The following is a 19,471-nucleotide window of genomic DNA, read 5'->3' as shown; positions in this document are numbered from 1 at the left end:
ACCCTATCTCTACTAAAAATGCAAAACTAGCCAGGCGTGGTGGCGCATACCTGTAATCCCAGCTACTCGGGAGGATAACGCAGGAGAATCGTTGAACCTGGGAGGCAGAGGTTGTGGTGAGCTGAGATCACACCAATCCAGTTCAGCCTGGGCAACAAGAGCGAAACTCCGTCTCAAAAAAAAAAAAAAAAGTATTTCCTCTTCTGACAGATGAACCAGTATTTTCCCCCATTTACTTAAGTCTTTTAAGTTTTTTTCTGAGTGGTATTTTGTAGATTTTAGTGTATGTGTCTTCTATATGTTTTTTTCAGCTTTCTCTATAAGTACTTAGTATTTTTATGCTATTTAAAAATTGTATTTTTTCATTTTAATTTTTTATTTTTTGTTGATAGGGTATAGCTTTGCTAAACTCACCTGTTAGTTTCAGGAGTTTCTTTAAAGATCCTATTGAATTTTCTTCATAGACAAACATGTCATCTGCCCATCAAGACAGTATTATTACTATACTTGTTGCTTTTTCTTGCCTTACTGCCCTGGCTAGAATCTCCAGAATAACACTGATTAGTAGTAGTTAGAATATACTCTTGGCTTGTTCTTGATCTTAGAAGAAATGCATTCAGACTTTCATTATTAAGTGCCATGTTAATTGTAGGGTTTTTGTAGATATCCTTTATCAGCTTGAGGAATTTTTATTCTCTTAGGTTGTGAGAGTATTAATCAAGTATAGATGCTGGATTTTGTCAAATGCCTTTTCTGCCACTTTAGAGATTGTTGTGTGGTTTTTCTTTTTAGTTTAGAAATATGTTGAGTTACATTCAGTGCATTTTTGGATGTTAAACCAACCTTACTTACCTTCCTGGGAAGGACAATGTACTTGGCCATGTGTGTTTTTCTTTTCATGTTTTTGTTGGACTTGATAGGCTAAATGTCTGTTTAGAAGTTTTATATCTATGTTCATGAGGAACATTTTTCTGTAGACTTTTCTTTTATAATATCTCTCTCTGGTTTTGGCCTCAGGGTAATGATGGCCTCATAAAGTGAGCTGGGAAGGGTTCTTTTCTCTTCATTTTCTAGAAGAGTTTGTGTAGAATAGACATTATTTCTTCCTTAAATTTTGTAAGAATATACCAGTAAAGGCATCTGGGCCTGGAATTTTCTTTGTTGGAAGTGTTTAAATTACAAATTCAATTTACTTAATTGATATGGGACTTTTCAAGTCATCTATTTTATCTTGGTTAGGCCTTATAGTTTTTGTTTTTCAAGGAATTTGTCCACTTTAAGGTGTTGAATTACAGGCATACAGTTTATAGTATTCATTAGTCATTCTTTTACTATCTTTAAAACCTCTTAGTCTCATCACCTGTTTCATTCCTGAAACTTAATTTATGTCTTCTTTCTCTTTTCCCCACTCTGGCTAGAGATTTATTAATTTTATTGATCTTCTCAAAGGTTTGATTATTTCTATTGATTTTATGCTTTATATTTCATAGGTTTCAGTTTGACCATTAATTTTTTTCCCCCTCCTTACTTTGGATTTAATTTGCTCTTGTTTTTCTAATTTCTTAAGGTGAAAACAGAGGTCATGGATTTGAGGCTTTCTAGTGTAGACTTTCAGTGGTATACATTTCCTTCCTTGAACACTGCTTTAGTAGTATCACACAAATTTTGACATTTTGTGTTTTAATCTTCATTTAATTCATTCTGCTTTTAAATTTCCCTTTTGATTTCTTTGACCAATGAGTTATTTAGAAGCATTTTATTTAGCTTTCAAATATTTGGGGACTTTCTAGTGATTTTTCATTTACTGATTTTTAATGTAATTTTATTGTGGTCAGATAACCTACTTTGTATGTTTTGAATCCCTTTAAATTTACTGAGACTTGTTTAATTACTTTGAATAATTGTATGTACTTTGAATGATCTGTATGTACTTGAAAAGAATATGTATTTGCCTATTGTTGGTTAGAGTGTTTTATAAATGTCAATTAGGTTAAGTTGGCTGATATTTGTAGGGATTTTCTGTCTACTAGTTCTACCAGTTATCAAGACAGTGGTACTAAAATCTCATTAGGCTGTTCTTGCATTGCTATAAAGAAATACCTGAGACTAGGTAATTTATAATGAAGAGGTTTAATTGGCTCACGGTTCTACAGGCTGTACAAGAAGCATGGCACTGGCATCTGTTCAGCTTCTGGGGAGGACTCGGAGCTTACAATAATGGTGGAAGATGAAAGACAGCAGGCATCTCATATGGCAGAGCAAGAGCAAGGGGGTTGGGAGAGGTGCCACACACTTTTAAAAAACCAGATCTTGAGAGAACTCAGCACCAAGCTGTGAAGTTATCTGCCCCCATGATCCAATCACTTTCCACCAGGCCCCACCTCCAACACTGGGGATTACATTTCAACATGAGATTTAGAGGGGACACATACCCAAACTCCTTAAAAGACTATACTAAATGTTGACAAGGATGTAGCAGAACAGAATCAATCCTACAGTACCGTGAGATCATAAAATAATAGTACCTCCACTTTTGGCAGTTTCTCAGTTCCTTAAATGCATTTCCATGGATTGTCCCACCACCACAAAAAAAAAAAAAAAAAAAAGAAAGGAAGCTAAACATACACATGACATATGACCAAGGCATTCTACTCAGGAATTTTTACTCAAGTAAAAAAAAAAAAAAAAAGTGTATGTCCCCAAAAAGACCTGAACAAGAATATTCACAGCAACTTTATTTATACAGACCAAAATGTCCATCAACAGGTAAACAGATAAACAAATGTGGCATATCCATATAATAAACATTATTCAGCAATAAAAGGGAATGAACTACTGATGCAACAACATTGTTGAATCTCAAAATCATAGTAAGTAAAAGACAAAAAGGGGCTGGCCAAGCATGGAGGCTCACACCTGTAATCCCAGCACTTTGGGAGGCTGAGGTGGGTGGACTGCTTGAGCTCAGGAGTTTGAGAGATGAAACCCTGTCTCTACCAAAAATACAAAAATTAGCCAGGCATGGTGATGCGTACCTGTGGCCCAAGCTACTTGGGAGGCCGAGGTGGGAGGATGAGTGGAGCCTGGGAAGTCTGGGAAGGCTGTAGTGAGCCATGATCATGCCACTGAACTCCAGCCTTAGTGACAGAATGAGACCCTATCTCAAAAATAAATAAATAAAAAATAAAACAAGAAGACAAAAAAGAATGCATATTGTATGATTTCATTTAGATAAAACTCTAGAAAATGCAAACTAATCTATAGTGCCCGAAAGCAGATCAGCACTAGCACAGGGAAGTTTTTGGAAATGATGAATATGTTCACTATCTTGATGCACACAAGTGTATCAAAACTCATCAAATAATATACTTTAAATATGTGTAGTTTATTGTATGTCACTTACACTTCAATAAAGCTAGTAAAATATAAATAAAAGTTTTGAACATGCCATTACCAAAATACACTGTATTCAAGGCCGTAAAATAAAACACATTTAAAAGAACTGAAATCACACCAAGTATATGCTTTCACAGTAATAAAATTAAACTAGAAATCAGTAACAGAAAAGTTTCTGGTAAATCTCCAAATATTTGGAGGTTAAACAAACTTCTTGATAATCCATGAGTCAGACAGAAAATCACAAATACTTTGAACCAAATGAAAACAAAAATACTATATAAAAATGTGTAGGATATAGTCAAAACAGTGCTTTAGAGGGAAAGAGCATTAAATGCTTATATAAGAAAAAAAGAAAAGACGAATAAATGACTTCTACCTTAAGAAACTAAAAAACAAAAGTAGATTATATCCAAAGCAAGGAGAAGAAATAATAAAAACAAAAAATCAATGGAAGTCAAAACAGAAAAACAACACAGAAAATCAAGAATAAAGCAAGGAGTTTGCTCTCATCACTCCTATTCAGCATTTTATTAGAACTCCTACACTGTGAAAAAGAGAAGGAAAAGAAAAAGTACACAGATTGGGAATAAAACTGTCATTATTTTCTGACAACATAGTTATCTCTGTAGAAAATCCCAAGGAATCTACAAAAAAGTTCCTGGAATTTAATAAGTCAATTTGGCAAGGTTGAAGGACATGATGTTAATATACAAAAATCAACTGTATTTTATGTACTAGCAGTGAACAACTGGAAATCAAAATTTAAAAAACAATACCATTTACAATAGCACCAAACCCAAAGAAATACTTATGTATAAAGCTAATAAAACATGAGCATAATCTATATGCTACGCAAAAACTACAAAGCTCTAACAAAAAAAAAAGTCAAAGACCTAAATACATGGAGACTATGTCATGTTCTTGGTTTAGAAGACTTAATATTGTTAAGATGTCAATTCTCTCCAATTCATCTGTAAATTGAATGTAATTCCAATCAAATACCAGTGTTTCTCATAGATATTTGACAAGCTAATTCTAAAATTTATAAAGAAAGGTAAAGAAATTAGAACAGCCAAAACAATCTTGAAAAATAAGAAAAAAATTGAAAGGCTCAATCTACCTGATTTCAAGACTTACTATAAAGCTACAGCAGGCTGGGCGCAGGGGCTCACATCTGTAATTCCGGCACTTTGGGAGGCTGAGATGAGAGAATCGCTTGAGCCCAGGAGTTTGAGACCAACCTGGGCAACACAGCAAGACCCTGTCTCCTTTTTAATTAAAAAAGAAAAAAAAGCTAAACTAGACATTGTGATATTTAATCAAGATAGACATATAGATCAATAGAACAGAATAGAGTATGGAAAGAGACCTACACAGGTATTGTTGACTGATTTTTGACAATGTACAATGACAGTTCAAGGGAAAAAGGATAGTCTTTTCAACAAATGGTACTGGAAAACCTAGAAAGTGATATGCAAAAAAAAAAAAAAATTTCACCCATACCTCACACTCATATAAAAACCTGAGTCAAAATGGGTCACACACCTAAAAGTAAAGTAAAGAGATCACAGGAGAAAATTTTCATGACCTTGGTTTAGGCAAATTCTTAGATATAGCACTAAAAGTACAATCTATTTTTTTTTAAAGCGATGAATTCATCAAAAGCAAAAACTTTTGTTCTGCCGAAGACATTGTTGGAGAATGAAAAGACAGCTACAGACTGCAAATACATATTTGTACATATCTGCCAGGGAACTTATTTTCAGAATTATATGAAGAACTCTCAAAACTCAACAAGAAATAATAATTTTTAAATAGGCAAAATATTTCAATGAGCACTTTAACAAAGAGGTACAAATGGCAAATAAGCACATGAAAAGGTGCTCAATATCATTACTCATGAGGGTAATGCAAATTAAAACCACAATGAGATGCTATTATATATCTTTTAGAATGACTATAATTTCTATAACTAACCATATTAAGTCCTGCAAGGATGCTAAGCAATTGGATCTCTCATGCATTGCTGGCTGGAATGTGAAATGGTTCACCCACTTTGGAAAACAGTTTGGAAATTTTTTATAAAATTAAACATTCACTTACCATATAACCCGGCAATCCCCTTCCTAAAAATGAAAACTTGTGTTCACACAAAAACATGCATGTGAATGTTCATGGCAAGCTTTATTCAAAAACTGGAAACAACTCAGTGTCTTCAACTGATAAATGGATAAACAAACTGTGATACATCCATACAATGGAATACTACTCAACAATAAAAAAGAATAAACTATTAATACATAAAAGAAAATAGATGAATCTCAAATGCACTAAGCTACATGAAAGAAGCCAGACTCAAAAAGTTATATATATTATTTTATTCCATTTATATAATATTCTAGAAAAGACAATATTGTAGGGATAGACAACAGATCACTGGTTGCCAGGGTTTAAGAGAGGACGAGAGTTCAACTACAGAGGGACAGCACAAGTAAGTTTTTTATGGAAAACTTATGTATCTTGATTCTGGTGGTGGTTACAAAACTATGCGTTTATCAAAAATCACAGAACTGTATACAAAAATTTTACTGTATATTAAAAAACAATTTTCAAAAACAGGCAAAGGTAGTTAAGAAAAAAGGCAATTTGGAAGGTCTAAAAAATAATCAAAATAACAGAACAGGCTGGGCGCAGTGGCTCATGCCTGTAATCCCAGCACTTTGGGAAGCAAGCAGATCACCAGAGGTCAGGAGCTCGAGATCAGCCTGGCCAAAATGGTGAAACCCCATCTCTACTAAAAATATAAAAATTAGCTGGGCACGGTGGCTCATGCCTGAATCTCAGCACTTTGGGAGGCTGAGGCGGGCAGATCACCTGAGGTCAGGAGTTCAAGACAAGCCTGGCAAACATGGTGAAACCCCGTCTCTACTAAAAATACAAAAATTAGCCGGGCATGGTGTCGGGAGCCTGTAATTCCAGCTACTCCAGAGGCTGAGGCAGGAGAATCACTTGAATCGGGGAGGTGTAGGTTGTGATGAGCTGAGACGACACCACTGCACTCCAGCCTGGGCGATAAAAGTGAAACTCTGTCTCAAAAAAAAAAAAAAAAAAAAAATTTAGCTGGGTGTGGCTGCAGGCACCTGTAATCCCAGCTACTCAGGAGGCTGAGGCAGGAGAATTGCTTGAACCTGGGAGGAGGAGGTTGCTGTGACTAGAGATCATGCCATTGCACTCCAGCCTGGATGACAAGTGTAAAACTCTGTCTCAATAATAATAATAATAATAGAACAGAATAAAAACAAGGTCTTGGGAATAATAGGTCATAAAAAGAGGGCACTAAGTTGGGGATAGATTTTTTTTTTTTGAGACAGAACCTCCAACTCCCTGGTTCAAGCGATTCTTCGGCCTCAACCTCCCGAATAGCTGGGATTACAGGCAGGTGCCACCACGCCTAGCTAATTTTTATATTTTTAGTAGAGATGGGGTTTCACCATGTTGGCCAGGATGGTCTCGATCTCCTGACCTTGTGAGGGGATGGATTTTAAAGGCAAGACAGAACTGCAGTTTTCCAAATCAGTGAATAATGTCAAGAAAGTAAAAACACTGAGCTGCATATCAAGTATGGCTTTGGTCCTGATTCGTCTTAGAGTCTGAGACCATTCTAACCATATAAGAGGATTTCACATCACAAGAAAGAAAGCAGAAGTTCACAGGCTGGCAATTTTTTATACTCATGCCTCTCGATCGAGGGTTCTTAACATACAGTACCTAGACAGAATTCTGGGAATCTGTGAAAGTGAGTGAAATGAAAATACATCTTTTTAAACACTAACTGAAATGCATTACATTTCCTTAGGTTATGAATATATGCAACTAACTGCAATAGACTAAACAGGACCTGCACCTTCATCACTTAAAGAAATCACAGATTCTTCCTATCATTACCATGGATTTGTTGCTCTTATTTTGTATGCATTAATAAACATATTTATAAATCACATTGAAGTTTTCTAGTATTTTGATAACTACATTTTATATAATTGGTTTCCTTTGTAATCCATGTATTTTACCTTATACATTTAGAATACATTAAATATTTTTAAATATACATAAAGCATCTAAGAAAGCATTCATAGGCTTCCCTAAACCATCAGAAGGATTTATGGCAAATAAAACATTAAAAATCCCTGCTCTAGAGCGGAACATCACACACCGGGGCCTGTTGGGGAGTTGGGGGCTAGGGGAGGGATAGCATTAGGAGAAATACCTAATGTAGATGATGGGCTGATGCGTGCAGCAAACCACCATGGCACGTGTATACCTATGTAACAAACCTGCATGTTCTGCACATGTACCCCAGAACTTAAGTATAATTAAAAAAAAAAAAAAAAAGGAAAAAAAAATCCAAATTATTTTGCCCCCATCTTACAAAGCACCTCTTTCTCCAGGGCCTGTAATATCCTTCACACATGCATGAAGTGTCACTCTTACCATGGTTATGTAACAGTTTACACCCAAGGACAGATATGTATGGCTTCTTTAAAAAGCAAGTCATGTTTGTTTATGCTCTCTGGATAGTAGTCCATATAAAATTAAATGCATCAAATAAAATTCCATCTAGTCATATAAAATACAAAGAGAGAACTTAGACTAAACACTACAATGCTAAATGAAATGTACTTTCAGAAACTACAGATGAAACTAGTTTAAAAAAGTCAATCTTACATCTCACATAAGAAGGAATTTAATGAAGGCATTTCAAAAAGGATCTCAAGTTGATAAGAATGCAAAGTTTAACTCATTTACCTTTGTTTTCTAAATACACCGTACACACACTGCAATATCCTGTTACTCATTTAAAGGTTAAAAAAAGGGTATCAAAACAAAACCAACACAAACAAGCCAGATCTCAAAGGTATCTACAGTATTAATACTCCTAGGATTTTTTGGGTTACATGATGACAATTACCAACCAAGTGAGACATAGCAGGCATTGAAACAATGGAAACGCCCACATAGCAGAAGGGAGTGAGGGGATCCAAACTACAAGAGCAACAAAATCAACTGTGGATCCAGAGACGAACAAATGTTCTGTAGTGTAAAGGTAATCTGGTGAGAATGATGAAAAAAAAAAGGACCATTTTTAGAAAAAAGGAATATTAGAAATATTGAAGTAAATATCACAAAAGTCATTCTATTACAAAGGCATTAACTCCTTCCTAACAATAGAATGTACCAGTTTAAAAATTTTTAGTAGGAATATATCTTTTATTTTATAACAGAAATCAAGGGACAAAGAGAATTTGCTCATCCATACTTCCTACTCTTATTGGTTGTCAAAACGTAGCCACATAAAACTGTTCACTCATTTTCAACTTAACAAAACATCATTTTTGGCTGGGTGCAGTGGCTCATGCCGGTAATCCCAGCACTTAGAGAGGCCAAGGAGGGCAGACTGCTCCAGCCCAGAAGTTCCAGACCAGCCTGGGCATAGAAATCCTGTCTTAGCCGGGCGCGGTGGCTCACACCTGTAATCCCAGCACTTTGGGAGGCCAAGGCGGGCGGATCACGAGGTCAGGAGATCGAGACCATCCTGGCTAACACAGTGAAGCCCTGTCTCTCTAAAAACGCAAAAAATTAGCCGGGTGTGGTGGTGGGTGCCTATAGCCCCAGCTACTCAGGAGGCTGAGACAGGAGAATGGCGTGAACCCAGGAGGTGGAGCTTGCAGTGAGCAGAGATCGTGCCACTGCACTCCAGCCTGGGCAACAGAGTAAGACTCTGTCTCAAAAAAAAAAAAAAGAAAGAAAGAAAGAAAGAAAGAAACAGCTGATCACTCAGCAGAAACTCTACAAGCCAGAAGAGAGTGGGGGCCGATATTCACCATTCTTAAAGAAAAGAATTTTCAACCCAGAATTTCATATCCAGCCAAACTAAGCTTCATAAGTGAAGGAGAAATAAAATCCTTTACAGACAAGCAAATGCTGAGAGATTTTGTCACCACCAGGCCTGCCCTAAAAGAGCTCCTGAAAGAAGCACTAAACATGGAAAGGAATGACCGGTACCAGCCACTGCAAAAACATGCCAAATTGTAAAGACCATCAAGGCTAGGAAGAAACTGCATCAACTAACGAGCAAAATAACCAGCTAACATCATAATGACAGGATCAAATTCACACATAACAATACTGATCTTAAATGTAAATGGGCTAAATGCTCCAATTAACAGGCACAGACTGGCAAATTGGATGAAGAGTCAAGACCCATCAGTGTGCTGTATTTAGGAAACCCATCTCAAGTGCAGAGACACACATAGGCTCAAAATAAAGGGATGGAGGAAGATCTGCCAAGCAAATGGAAAACAAAAAAAGGCAGGGGTGGCAGTCCTAGTCTCTGATAAAACAGACTTTACACCAACAAAGATCAAAAGAGACAAAGAAGGCCATTACATAATGGTAAAGGGATCAATTCAACAAGAAGAACTAACTATCCTAAATATATATGCACCCAATACAGGAGCACCCAGATTCATAAAGCAAGTCCTTAGTGACCTACAAAGAGACTTAGACTCCCACACATTAATAATGGGAGACTTTAACACCCCAGTGTCAACATTAGACAGATCAACGAGACAGAAAGTTAACAAGGATATCCAGGAATCGAACTCAGCTCTGCACCAAGCGGACCTAATAGACATCTACAGAACTCTCCACCCCAAATCAAATAAATATACATTCTTCTCAGCACCTAACCACACCTATTCCAAAATTGACCACATAGTTGGAAGTAAAGCACTCCTCAGCAAATGTAAAAGAACAGAAATTATAACAAACGGTCTCTCAGACCACATTGCAATCGAACTAGAACTCAGGATTAAGAAACTCACTCAAAACCGCTCAACTACATGGAAACTGAACAACCCGCTCCTGAATGACTACTGGGTACATAATGAAATCAAGGCAGAAATAAAGATGTTCTTTGAAACCAATGAGAACAAAAACACAACATACCAGAATCTCTGGGACACATTCAAAGCAGTGCATAGAGGGAAATTTATAGCACTAAATGCCCACAAGAGAAAGCAGGAAAGATCTAAAATTGACACCCTAACCTCACAATTAAAAGAACTAGAGAAGCAAGAACAAACACATTCAAAAGCTAGCAGAAGGCAAGAAATAACTAATATCAGAGCAGAACTGAAGGAAATAGAGACACAAAAAATCCTTCAAAAAATCACTGAATCCAGGAGCTGGTTTTTTGAAAAGATCAACAAAATTGATAGACTGCTATAATAAAGAAGAAAAGAGAAAAGAGTCAAACAGATGCAATAAAAAATGACAAACGGGTTATCACCACCGATCCCACAGAAATACAAACTACCATCAGAGAATACTATAAACACCTCCATGCAAATAAACTACAAAATCTAGAAGAAAATGGAGAAATTCCTTGACACATACACTCTCCCAAGACTAAACCAGGAAGAAGTTGAATCTCCGAATAGACCAATAACAGGCTCTGAAATTGAGGCAATAATTAATAGCTTACCAACCAAAAAAACTCCAGGACCAGATGGATTCACAGCCAAATTATACCAGAGATACAAGGAGGAGCTGGTACGATTCCTTCTGAAACTATTCCAATCAATAGAAAAAGAGGGAATCCTCCCTAACTCATTTTATGAGGCCAGCATCATCCTGATACCAAGGCCTGGCAGACGCACAACAAAAAAAGAGGATTTTAGACCAATATCCTTGATGAACATTGATGCAAAAATCCTCAATAAAATACTGGCAAACCGAATCCAGCAGCACATCAAAAAGCTTATACACCATGATCAAGTGGGCTTCATCCCTGGGATGCAAGGCTGTTTCAACACACACAAATCAATAAACGTAATCCAGCATATAAACAGAACCAAAGACAAAAACCACATGATTATCTCAATAGATGCAGAAAAGGCCTTTGACAAAATTCAACAACCCTTCATGCTAAAATATCTCAATAAATTAGGTATTGATGGGACGTTTCTCAAAATAATAAGAGCTACCTATGACAAACCTACAGCCAATATCATACTGAATGGACAAAAACTGGAAGCATTCCCTTTGAAAACTGGCACAAGACAGGGATGCCCTCTCTCACCACTCCTATTCAACATAATGTTGGAAGTTCTGACCAGGGCAATCAGGCAGGAGAAGGAAATAAAGGGCATTCAATTAGGAAAAGAGGAAGTCAAATTGTCCCTGTTTGCAGATGACATGATTGTATATCTAGAAAACCCCATTGTCTCAGCCCAAAATCTCCTTCAGCTGATAAGCAACTTCAGCAAAGTCTCAGGATACAAAATAAATGTATACACCAATAACAGACAAACAGAGAGCCAAACTATGAGTGAACTCTCATTCACAATTGCTTCAAAGAGAATAAAATACGTAGGAATCCAACTTACAAGGGATGTGAAGGACCTCTTCAAGGAGAACTACAAACCACTGCTCAGTGAAATAAAAGAGGATACAAACAAATGGAAGAACATTCCATGCTCATGGGTAGGAAGAATCAATATTGTGAAAATGGCCATAGTGCCCAAGGTAATTTATAGATTCAGTGCCATCCCCATCAAACTACCAATCACTTTCTTCACAGAATTGGAAAAAACTACTTTAAAGTTCATATGGAACCAAAAAAGAGCCCGCATTGCCAAGTCAATCCTAAGCCAAAAGAACAAAGCTGGAGGCATCACGCTACCCGACTTCAAACTATACTACAAGGCTACAGTAACCAAAACAGCATGGTACTGGTACCAAAACAGACATAGAGACCAATGGAACAGAACAGAGCCCTCAGAAATGATGCCACATATCTACAACTATCTGATCTTTGACAAACCTAACAAAAACAAGAAATGGGGAAAGGATTCCCTATTTAATAAATGGTGCTGGGAAAACTGGCTAGCCATATGTGGAAAGCTGAAACTGGATCCCTTCCTTACACCTTATACAAAAATTAATTCAAGATGGATTAAAGACTTACATGTTAGACCTAAAACCATAAAAGCCCTAGAAGAAAACCTAGAAATACCATTCAGGACATAGGCATGGGCAAGGACTTCATGTCTAAAACATCAAAAGCAATGACAACAAAAGCCAAAATTGACAAATGGGATCTAATTAAACTAAAGAGCTTCTGCACAGCAAAAGAAACCACCATCAGAGTGAACAGGCAACCTACAGAATGGGAGAAAATGTTTGCAATCTACTCATCTGACAAAGGGCTAATATCCAGAATCTACAATGAACTCAAACAAATTTACAAGAAAAAAACAAACAACCCCATCAAAAAGTGGGCAAAGGACATGAACAGACACTTCTCAAAAGAAGACATTTATGCAGCCAAAAAACACATGAAAAAATGCTCATCATCACTGGCCATCAGAGAAATGCAAATCAAAACCACAAGGAGATACCATCTCACACCAGTTAGAATGGCCATCATTAAAAAGTCAGGAAACAACAGCTGTTGGAGAGGATGTGGAGAAACAGGAACACTTTTACACTGCTGGTGGGACTGTAAACCAGTTCAACCATTGTGGAAGTCAGTGTGGCGATTCCTCAGGGATCTAGAACTAGAAATACCATTTGACCCAACCATCCCATTACTGGGTATATACCCAAAGGATTATAAAATATGCTGCTATAAAGACACACGCACACGTATGTTTATTGCGGCACTATTCACAATAGCAAAGACTTGGAACCAACCCAAATGTCCAACAATGATAGACTGGATTAAGAAAATGTGGCACATATACACCATGGAATGCTATGCAGCCATAAAAAAGGATGAGTTCATGTCCTTTGTAGGGACATGAATGAAGCTGGAAACCATCATTCTCAGCAAACTATCGCAAAGACAAAAAACCAAACACCACGTGTTCTCACTCATAGGTGGGAATTGAACAATGAGAACACACGGACACAGAAAGGGGAACATCACACACCGGGGCCTGTTGTGGGGTGGGGGTAGGGGGGAGGGATAGCATTAGGAGATATACCTAATGCTAAACGATGAGTTAATGGGTGCAGCACACCAACATGGCACATGTATACATATGTAACAAACCTGCACGTTGTGCACATGTACCCTAAAACTTAAAGTATAATAAAAAAAAAAGAAACCGTGTCTCTACTTTTTTAAGTATGTTTTTTTAAAAAAAAATTTTATTTTAAAAAAATTTTTTAAAAATATCATTTTTATACATATAAATACAATTTTTAAACATTTTAACAAAAATATAATACATTTAATCTATAATAATTTGTCATATCTCTACCAACATCTTAAAATTTTGTCTGTTTGTTTTTTGAAACAGAGTTTCACTATTGTTGCCCATGCTGGAGTGCAATGGTGTGATCTCAGCTCACTGCAACCTTCACCTCCCAGGTTCAAGCGATTCTCTTGCCTCAGCCTCCTGACTAACTGGGATTACAGGCACCTGCCACCATGCCTGGCTAATTTTTTGTATTTTTAGTAGAGACAGGGTTTTACCATGTTGGCCAGACTGGTCTTGAACTTCTGACCTCAAGTGATCTGCCCGCCTTGGCCTCCCAAAGTGTTAAAATTGCAGGCATGAGCCACTGTGCCTGGCCAGGATTTTTTATTATAAGCAGTCAAAACAATGAGTCTTGAAAATTACTTTTTCTGATTACAGAATCACTTTGTGTTCACTACAGGAAACTTGTAAAATATAAAAAGAAGAAAAGAATGTCCCATAATCTTACCAACTAGAAACAACCATTGTAACCATTTTATTTCTTGTATGGGTACTATCTTACAGTTAGTAAGAATACTATTAATTAATACTTATTAACCACTTCCTTTGAGCTATCCAGCTAAGAGTTTTCCAAACATTTTCATTTTACCTTTACAATAATCCTATTCAAGTAGTAAGTGAACATTTTACAGTTGTGTCAAGTAGGGTTTAAAGAGGTTAGGAAACGTGCCTAAGGTCACAGAGATAAGTGGTAGAGCTGAAGCCAGCATCCTTGATCACTATACTATACCATACCACCATCAATGTACAGATAGAGACAATGCCATACACTACTCTTTGCTCCTAAAATTATAAACACAATTTTTAGATGGCTATTTAATAACAGCACTTGGATATATAGTAACTTTACTGACTCACTCCTCTCCTGGATCAGATTATTTTCATATTGTATTCAGGATAGTGTGATTCATTCAATATAAAAAATAAAAATTCCATAATTTTTATTTAGACTTGCTTGTCCACTTCTAAATTTAAATTCAAATATATAATTCAACTTACTCTTTTACTGAGGCAAATAACTGGCCACATACTGCAACCTAATGTGCAGCAGCAACAAAGGCAGCCACAAAGTAGCCAACGTACATTAACAGGAAGGTTCTTCTTAAGACAACTGTTAACTCTGTTGATGCTGGCTTTAAATTCTTCAGGAGCTACCTAAAGAAAAATTTTAAGAAATAATAACAATGCAATATTAATGTCAAAAAACATAACTGATGAGCATACTTTTTTCTAATTTTCTCAGAAAAAAACCTTCATTTTGAGGCATACAAATAGTACATAAATGAGACACTCACTTTTCCAGTTAACGAAGAAGGGAATTCTGATTCAAATTTGTTGCTCAGTCCAAACCTGTTTTTAAAAATAAGAAGAATATGTTATTACATGTTATTGTTGCCAAAAATGTAGACCATTTAATTTAAAGGTCAAGTCAATAGAAAGCATTTTCACATACAGAGGAAGTTTGAGACATAAAACGGAAGTTTGAGATAAAATAACTGTAATAAGCAATTTATTAAATGTAACAAGCAATTATTTTAGCAGTTAAATGGAAACTTTTGCATAATGATAAGGGGCTGAATGTTAATTAACCAGCAGTATGTAAACAAAAATATAAATGGTTCATTTAATTTGAGCTACCTACCACCTTTGTATCTTAAAAAGTAACTACAAAGCATATTATTTTAATGGGTGGGATAGCGATTTTTTCCAGCCTTTAATGTTATTGGTGGAAACAAACAATAGCTGTGAATTTTAGCAGGTGTTCTACACAAGCAATAAGATGAGAAGGAAAAATGCAGGAAAAAGAGTGGGGAGGGGAAGAATAAGGAAAAAGGGAGAGAAAAAATAAAAAAGTAGGAATGGACAAAGTGCTACCAAGAACTGTCTTAGGTTCCATTCAACACCTATTTGTCAGTGCATTAAATGGTATGAAAGAAAATGTAGACGTGTACTATACCGATATCTATTCCTATTACCTAAAAGATCTTTTCTTGTATCATGGTTAAAATATTCCATGGCTTTAGAATTGATAAAAGATTTAAACTATTTTCAAAGAATGGTAAATATAACAAGAAGATAAAAGACATAATAAAAACAACCTATTTTGCTTTTATCTATTAGAAGTCTACCAGTACTTGGAGAAAAGAGAATTCATTCAAATCACAACTACTGAGCACATTCCATGCAACACTTCAGTACAGGCTTTTATGGCTTTTACAGCTTCCTTTGTTTCCTTAAGAAATCACACACGAGACCAATTTTACTATAATTTGAGATAATTTTGAAAGTTCATGTAATACACTGTAAAGTTTTGAAGGGGGGACTCCAACTTTACACCTAAATCTAAATGGAACCTTCAAACAGGCTTGTTTTACTCATATCCCACATACATCCATTTCACTATCTCTATATTCCTCCAGTCTATAGTCATAACTCAGTGCAAACCACTCCAATCTGTTATCCTGCTTTCTCATGATCATCAAATTCAAGTTTATCTTTCCTGATAGACCTTTTCCATTCCAAACTCCTTTAACATTTTCCTCTGAAACCCTCAATCTGTTGATCTGCAGATATCAGGATACCTCCTTATATCTTATCTTAAAAAACAAAACAAACCTTAAATACATACAGTCATGTGCCATCTAACAATGTTTCAGTCAGGACATACTAGAAGGTGGTCCCACAAGATTTTAATACTGTATTTTTACTGTACCTTTTCTATGTTTAGATACACAAAAACTTACCACTGTGTTATAACTGCCTACAATACACAGTACAGTAACATACTGTACAGGTTTGTAGCCTAAAGGCTATGGGATATACCATATAGCCTAGATGTGTAGTAGGCTACACCATTTAAGTTTGTATACACACTCTGTGATGTTTGCACAATGATGAAATTGCCTACCGACCCATTTATCAGAATAGTCCCCATGGTTAAGCACCACACACTTGTATATATCTTCACTTTAACCACAAACTCTGTTGAAATGCCACTCTTTCCTTAGAAATCCTCAACTACAGTTCACTCCTGACCTTATCTATTCTAAAGAACTTTACCTCCTGCACCTCCATCTAATTCAGCAACCTACTCACTGTGATACATTCTGCATACTGTCATCACTTAGGACTGTATCACCTCTGAAATTCTGAACTGTAAAATTCTTCTCTTACCACTGCCATCAATCATTTCATTTCTCCCATCCTTACTAAATTTGTTTTTTGGCCTCTGGTTGTAATTTATTGCATCCCACCCCTCCATAGCTCCCTGCGACTCCATTTCCTTCCTTATTTGCCAGAACTACATAGTCAATCATTTTGAACATACTCCAACAAACACCTTTAATCATCTCTACAGTGTCCCTTGCCAACACAGGTTCAATTAAATTGTTTACTTTCTTCACACTGCCTGGAGCTACTGGAGAAAAATCACACCTATAAATGTATCACCATTAATAAATATATACATATAACATACATATCTTATTTCTAACCTCAGTGAGTATTATTGTAACAATCTTTATCATCCCCAATAAGTTCCCTTTTCCATGCTCCGTAGTTGTTGTGCCTGTCTTTAGGTACTCCACTTTATCCTCACAATTAACATTTTTTTGCAAATAACCACAGTTGTCAACTCTGAGAGAAAAAAATGTCATTGAATATAAACTGCTTTACCTTCCCTCCCTTTTATTTTTGGATTTACTTATATATCTTCAGTATTTTTACCATCTCTCAATGGAGGAAAGCTTCCAAAAACTAACCATTTACTTCTGGGTGCATCTCCTCCAGTCTCCTCTGCAATTCACTGTATTTCTACCTCACTTCAGGCTCCTTAAACATAGCCGACAAACCTGAATTAGTCTATCCATCTGAGGATGTGAATCCCTATTTCTTCTTCTCTCTCAATGTCTGATGGCATCTATTTCTTTCCTTCCTCAATTAATGTTTTGAAAGACTCCTTTATATTAACTATCTTTACATTATTCATTATTCAAACTACCACAATCCAGGCTTTCCTACACACTTCTTTACTAATAAGACTGTTCTCATCAGAGTAGTTGAAAACAACTCTTTTCAGCAAGTCTTCTTTCATATAGCATGCTTTCTCCTGGCAAAGAGCTTGAATGTCAGAATTTCTTATTTGGCACAGGCCACAGCAAATATCTCCTTTGCTATGTTTTTCATCCCTGCCAAAACCTTCTTTTTTGTTTTTTAATCCAAATCTAGACCAACCAAAATAATAGTATCAGGCAGAATTTTAGCAAGACCATCTTATTTTATTAAATGGATAAGAAAAGTCACACTTCTTGTTTGATAATATAACTGTAAAATATCACCTCTAATGATTTACTTTTGACATAAACCACTTAATTTTGACAATACCTTAGTTCTGGCTTCTTTTTTAAGTTCAGCAGGAGGCAGAGATTGTTAGAATGAAAATGGCATATATGTTTTGTTTTCAATTGACAGCATTATAAATGTACCTACAAGTTTACATTAAGTTTTTATATATGGTAAAAATAATTTCCTTTATTCTAAGATAAAGTACAATTGGCTCAGCACAGTATTAGAAAGGCCAAGTTCCATCCCATAAAATAATAATTTGATGTACTTGAAAGAAGAGCAATGATTCCTGCATTGAGTAGGAAGCTGAACCCCCTTCAGACTCTAATAACCAAACATTCTACTAATCCAAAAAGCTAGAAGTAGCACTTGGATAATTTTTAAAAATATGATTTAAAGTAGGTGGCATCTTAATTCAGTTATCTACAAGACTAATTAAATTTAAAAAAATATTTTATGTTGGCAAGAAGGTCAAGATGGAAAAATATCACACACTGTCAATGGAACTACAAATTGTTACAACCATTTCAGATTAATTTGGCATTGAAAATATTTATACCTTTGTCATAGTGTTTTCTCTTTAGAAATGTAATATTACCTTAAAAATAATTTGAAATGTGGATTAAATTTATGCATAAACAAGTTCATTGAATCTTTATTCACAAATATAAATATGTATCTATTTATAGCATTTTAGGAATGGTTAAGAAAATTATCTTATCTCAATATAACAGAATATTAAACAACCATTAAAAATGAAATTTGCAAACTAAAAACATGGAAATACCATTGAACATAAACTTATTTACCTTCCCTCCCTTTCATTTTTAGATTTATTTATGTATCTTTAGTATTTTTACCATCTTTCTCAAAGGAGGAAAATGTTGAAGAAGAAAATTCAATATACCGTGATATTAACTGAAAAGAACAAAACTCTTGCAAGTTGATAGAATTTTCGGGAGTGCCATCTGGTAGTATGTAAAAGGGGTCTTAAAAAATATTTCTACCCTGGCTGGGTGCGGTGGCTCACACCTGTGATCCCAGCACTTTGGGAGGCCGAGGCGGGTGGATCACCTGAGGTCAGGAGTTCAAGACCAACCTGGCCAACATGGTGAAACCCCGTCACTACTAAAAATGCAAAAATAGCTGGATGTGGTGGTGGGCACCTGTAATCTCAGCTACTCAGGAGGCTGAGGTAGGAGAATTGCTGGAACCCAGAGGCGGAGGTTGAGGTGAGCCGAGATTGCGTCACTGCACTCCAGCCCAGGCCGACAACAGTGAGACTCAGTCTCCAAAAAAAAAAAAAAAAAATTCCTACCCTTTGATCCAGTAATTCTACTTCCAGAAATGTATCAAGAGAAAATAGCTGCAGTGGCACAGATATGTTAATGAATAAT

At 36.0% G+C, this 19,471-nt stretch overlaps 1 protein-coding gene across 2 annotated transcripts in view; it reads right to left on the bottom strand.

The window, feature by feature from the left end:
• CHIC2 (cysteine rich hydrophobic domain 2) overlaps positions 1 to 19,471 on the bottom strand; it is a 61,413-nt gene that overhangs the window by 30,651 nt on the left and 11,291 nt on the right. Inside the window, exons 2-3 of one of the 2 annotated variants that reach the window (XM_030818943.1) lie at positions 15,026 to 15,080; positions 14,814 to 14,885 (exon numbers count right to left, since the gene is read on the bottom strand). In XM_030818943.1, coding sequence (XP_030674803.1) covers positions 14,814 to 14,885; positions 15,026 to 15,080 — 127 coding nt within the window. Of the gene's footprint in view, positions 1 to 14,729; positions 14,886 to 15,025; positions 15,081 to 19,471 lie in introns of both variants that reach the window. The other variant, XM_030818942.1, reaches the window with a different exon arrangement.

This window comes from Nomascus leucogenys, chromosome 9, assembly GCF_006542625.1.
Source record: "Nomascus leucogenys isolate Asia chromosome 9, Asia_NLE_v1, whole genome shotgun sequence".
In the NCBI taxonomy this organism is placed as follows: Eukaryota; Metazoa; Chordata; class Mammalia; order Primates; family Hylobatidae; genus Nomascus; species Nomascus leucogenys.
This window is presented reverse-complemented; position numbering and strand designations above follow the sequence as displayed.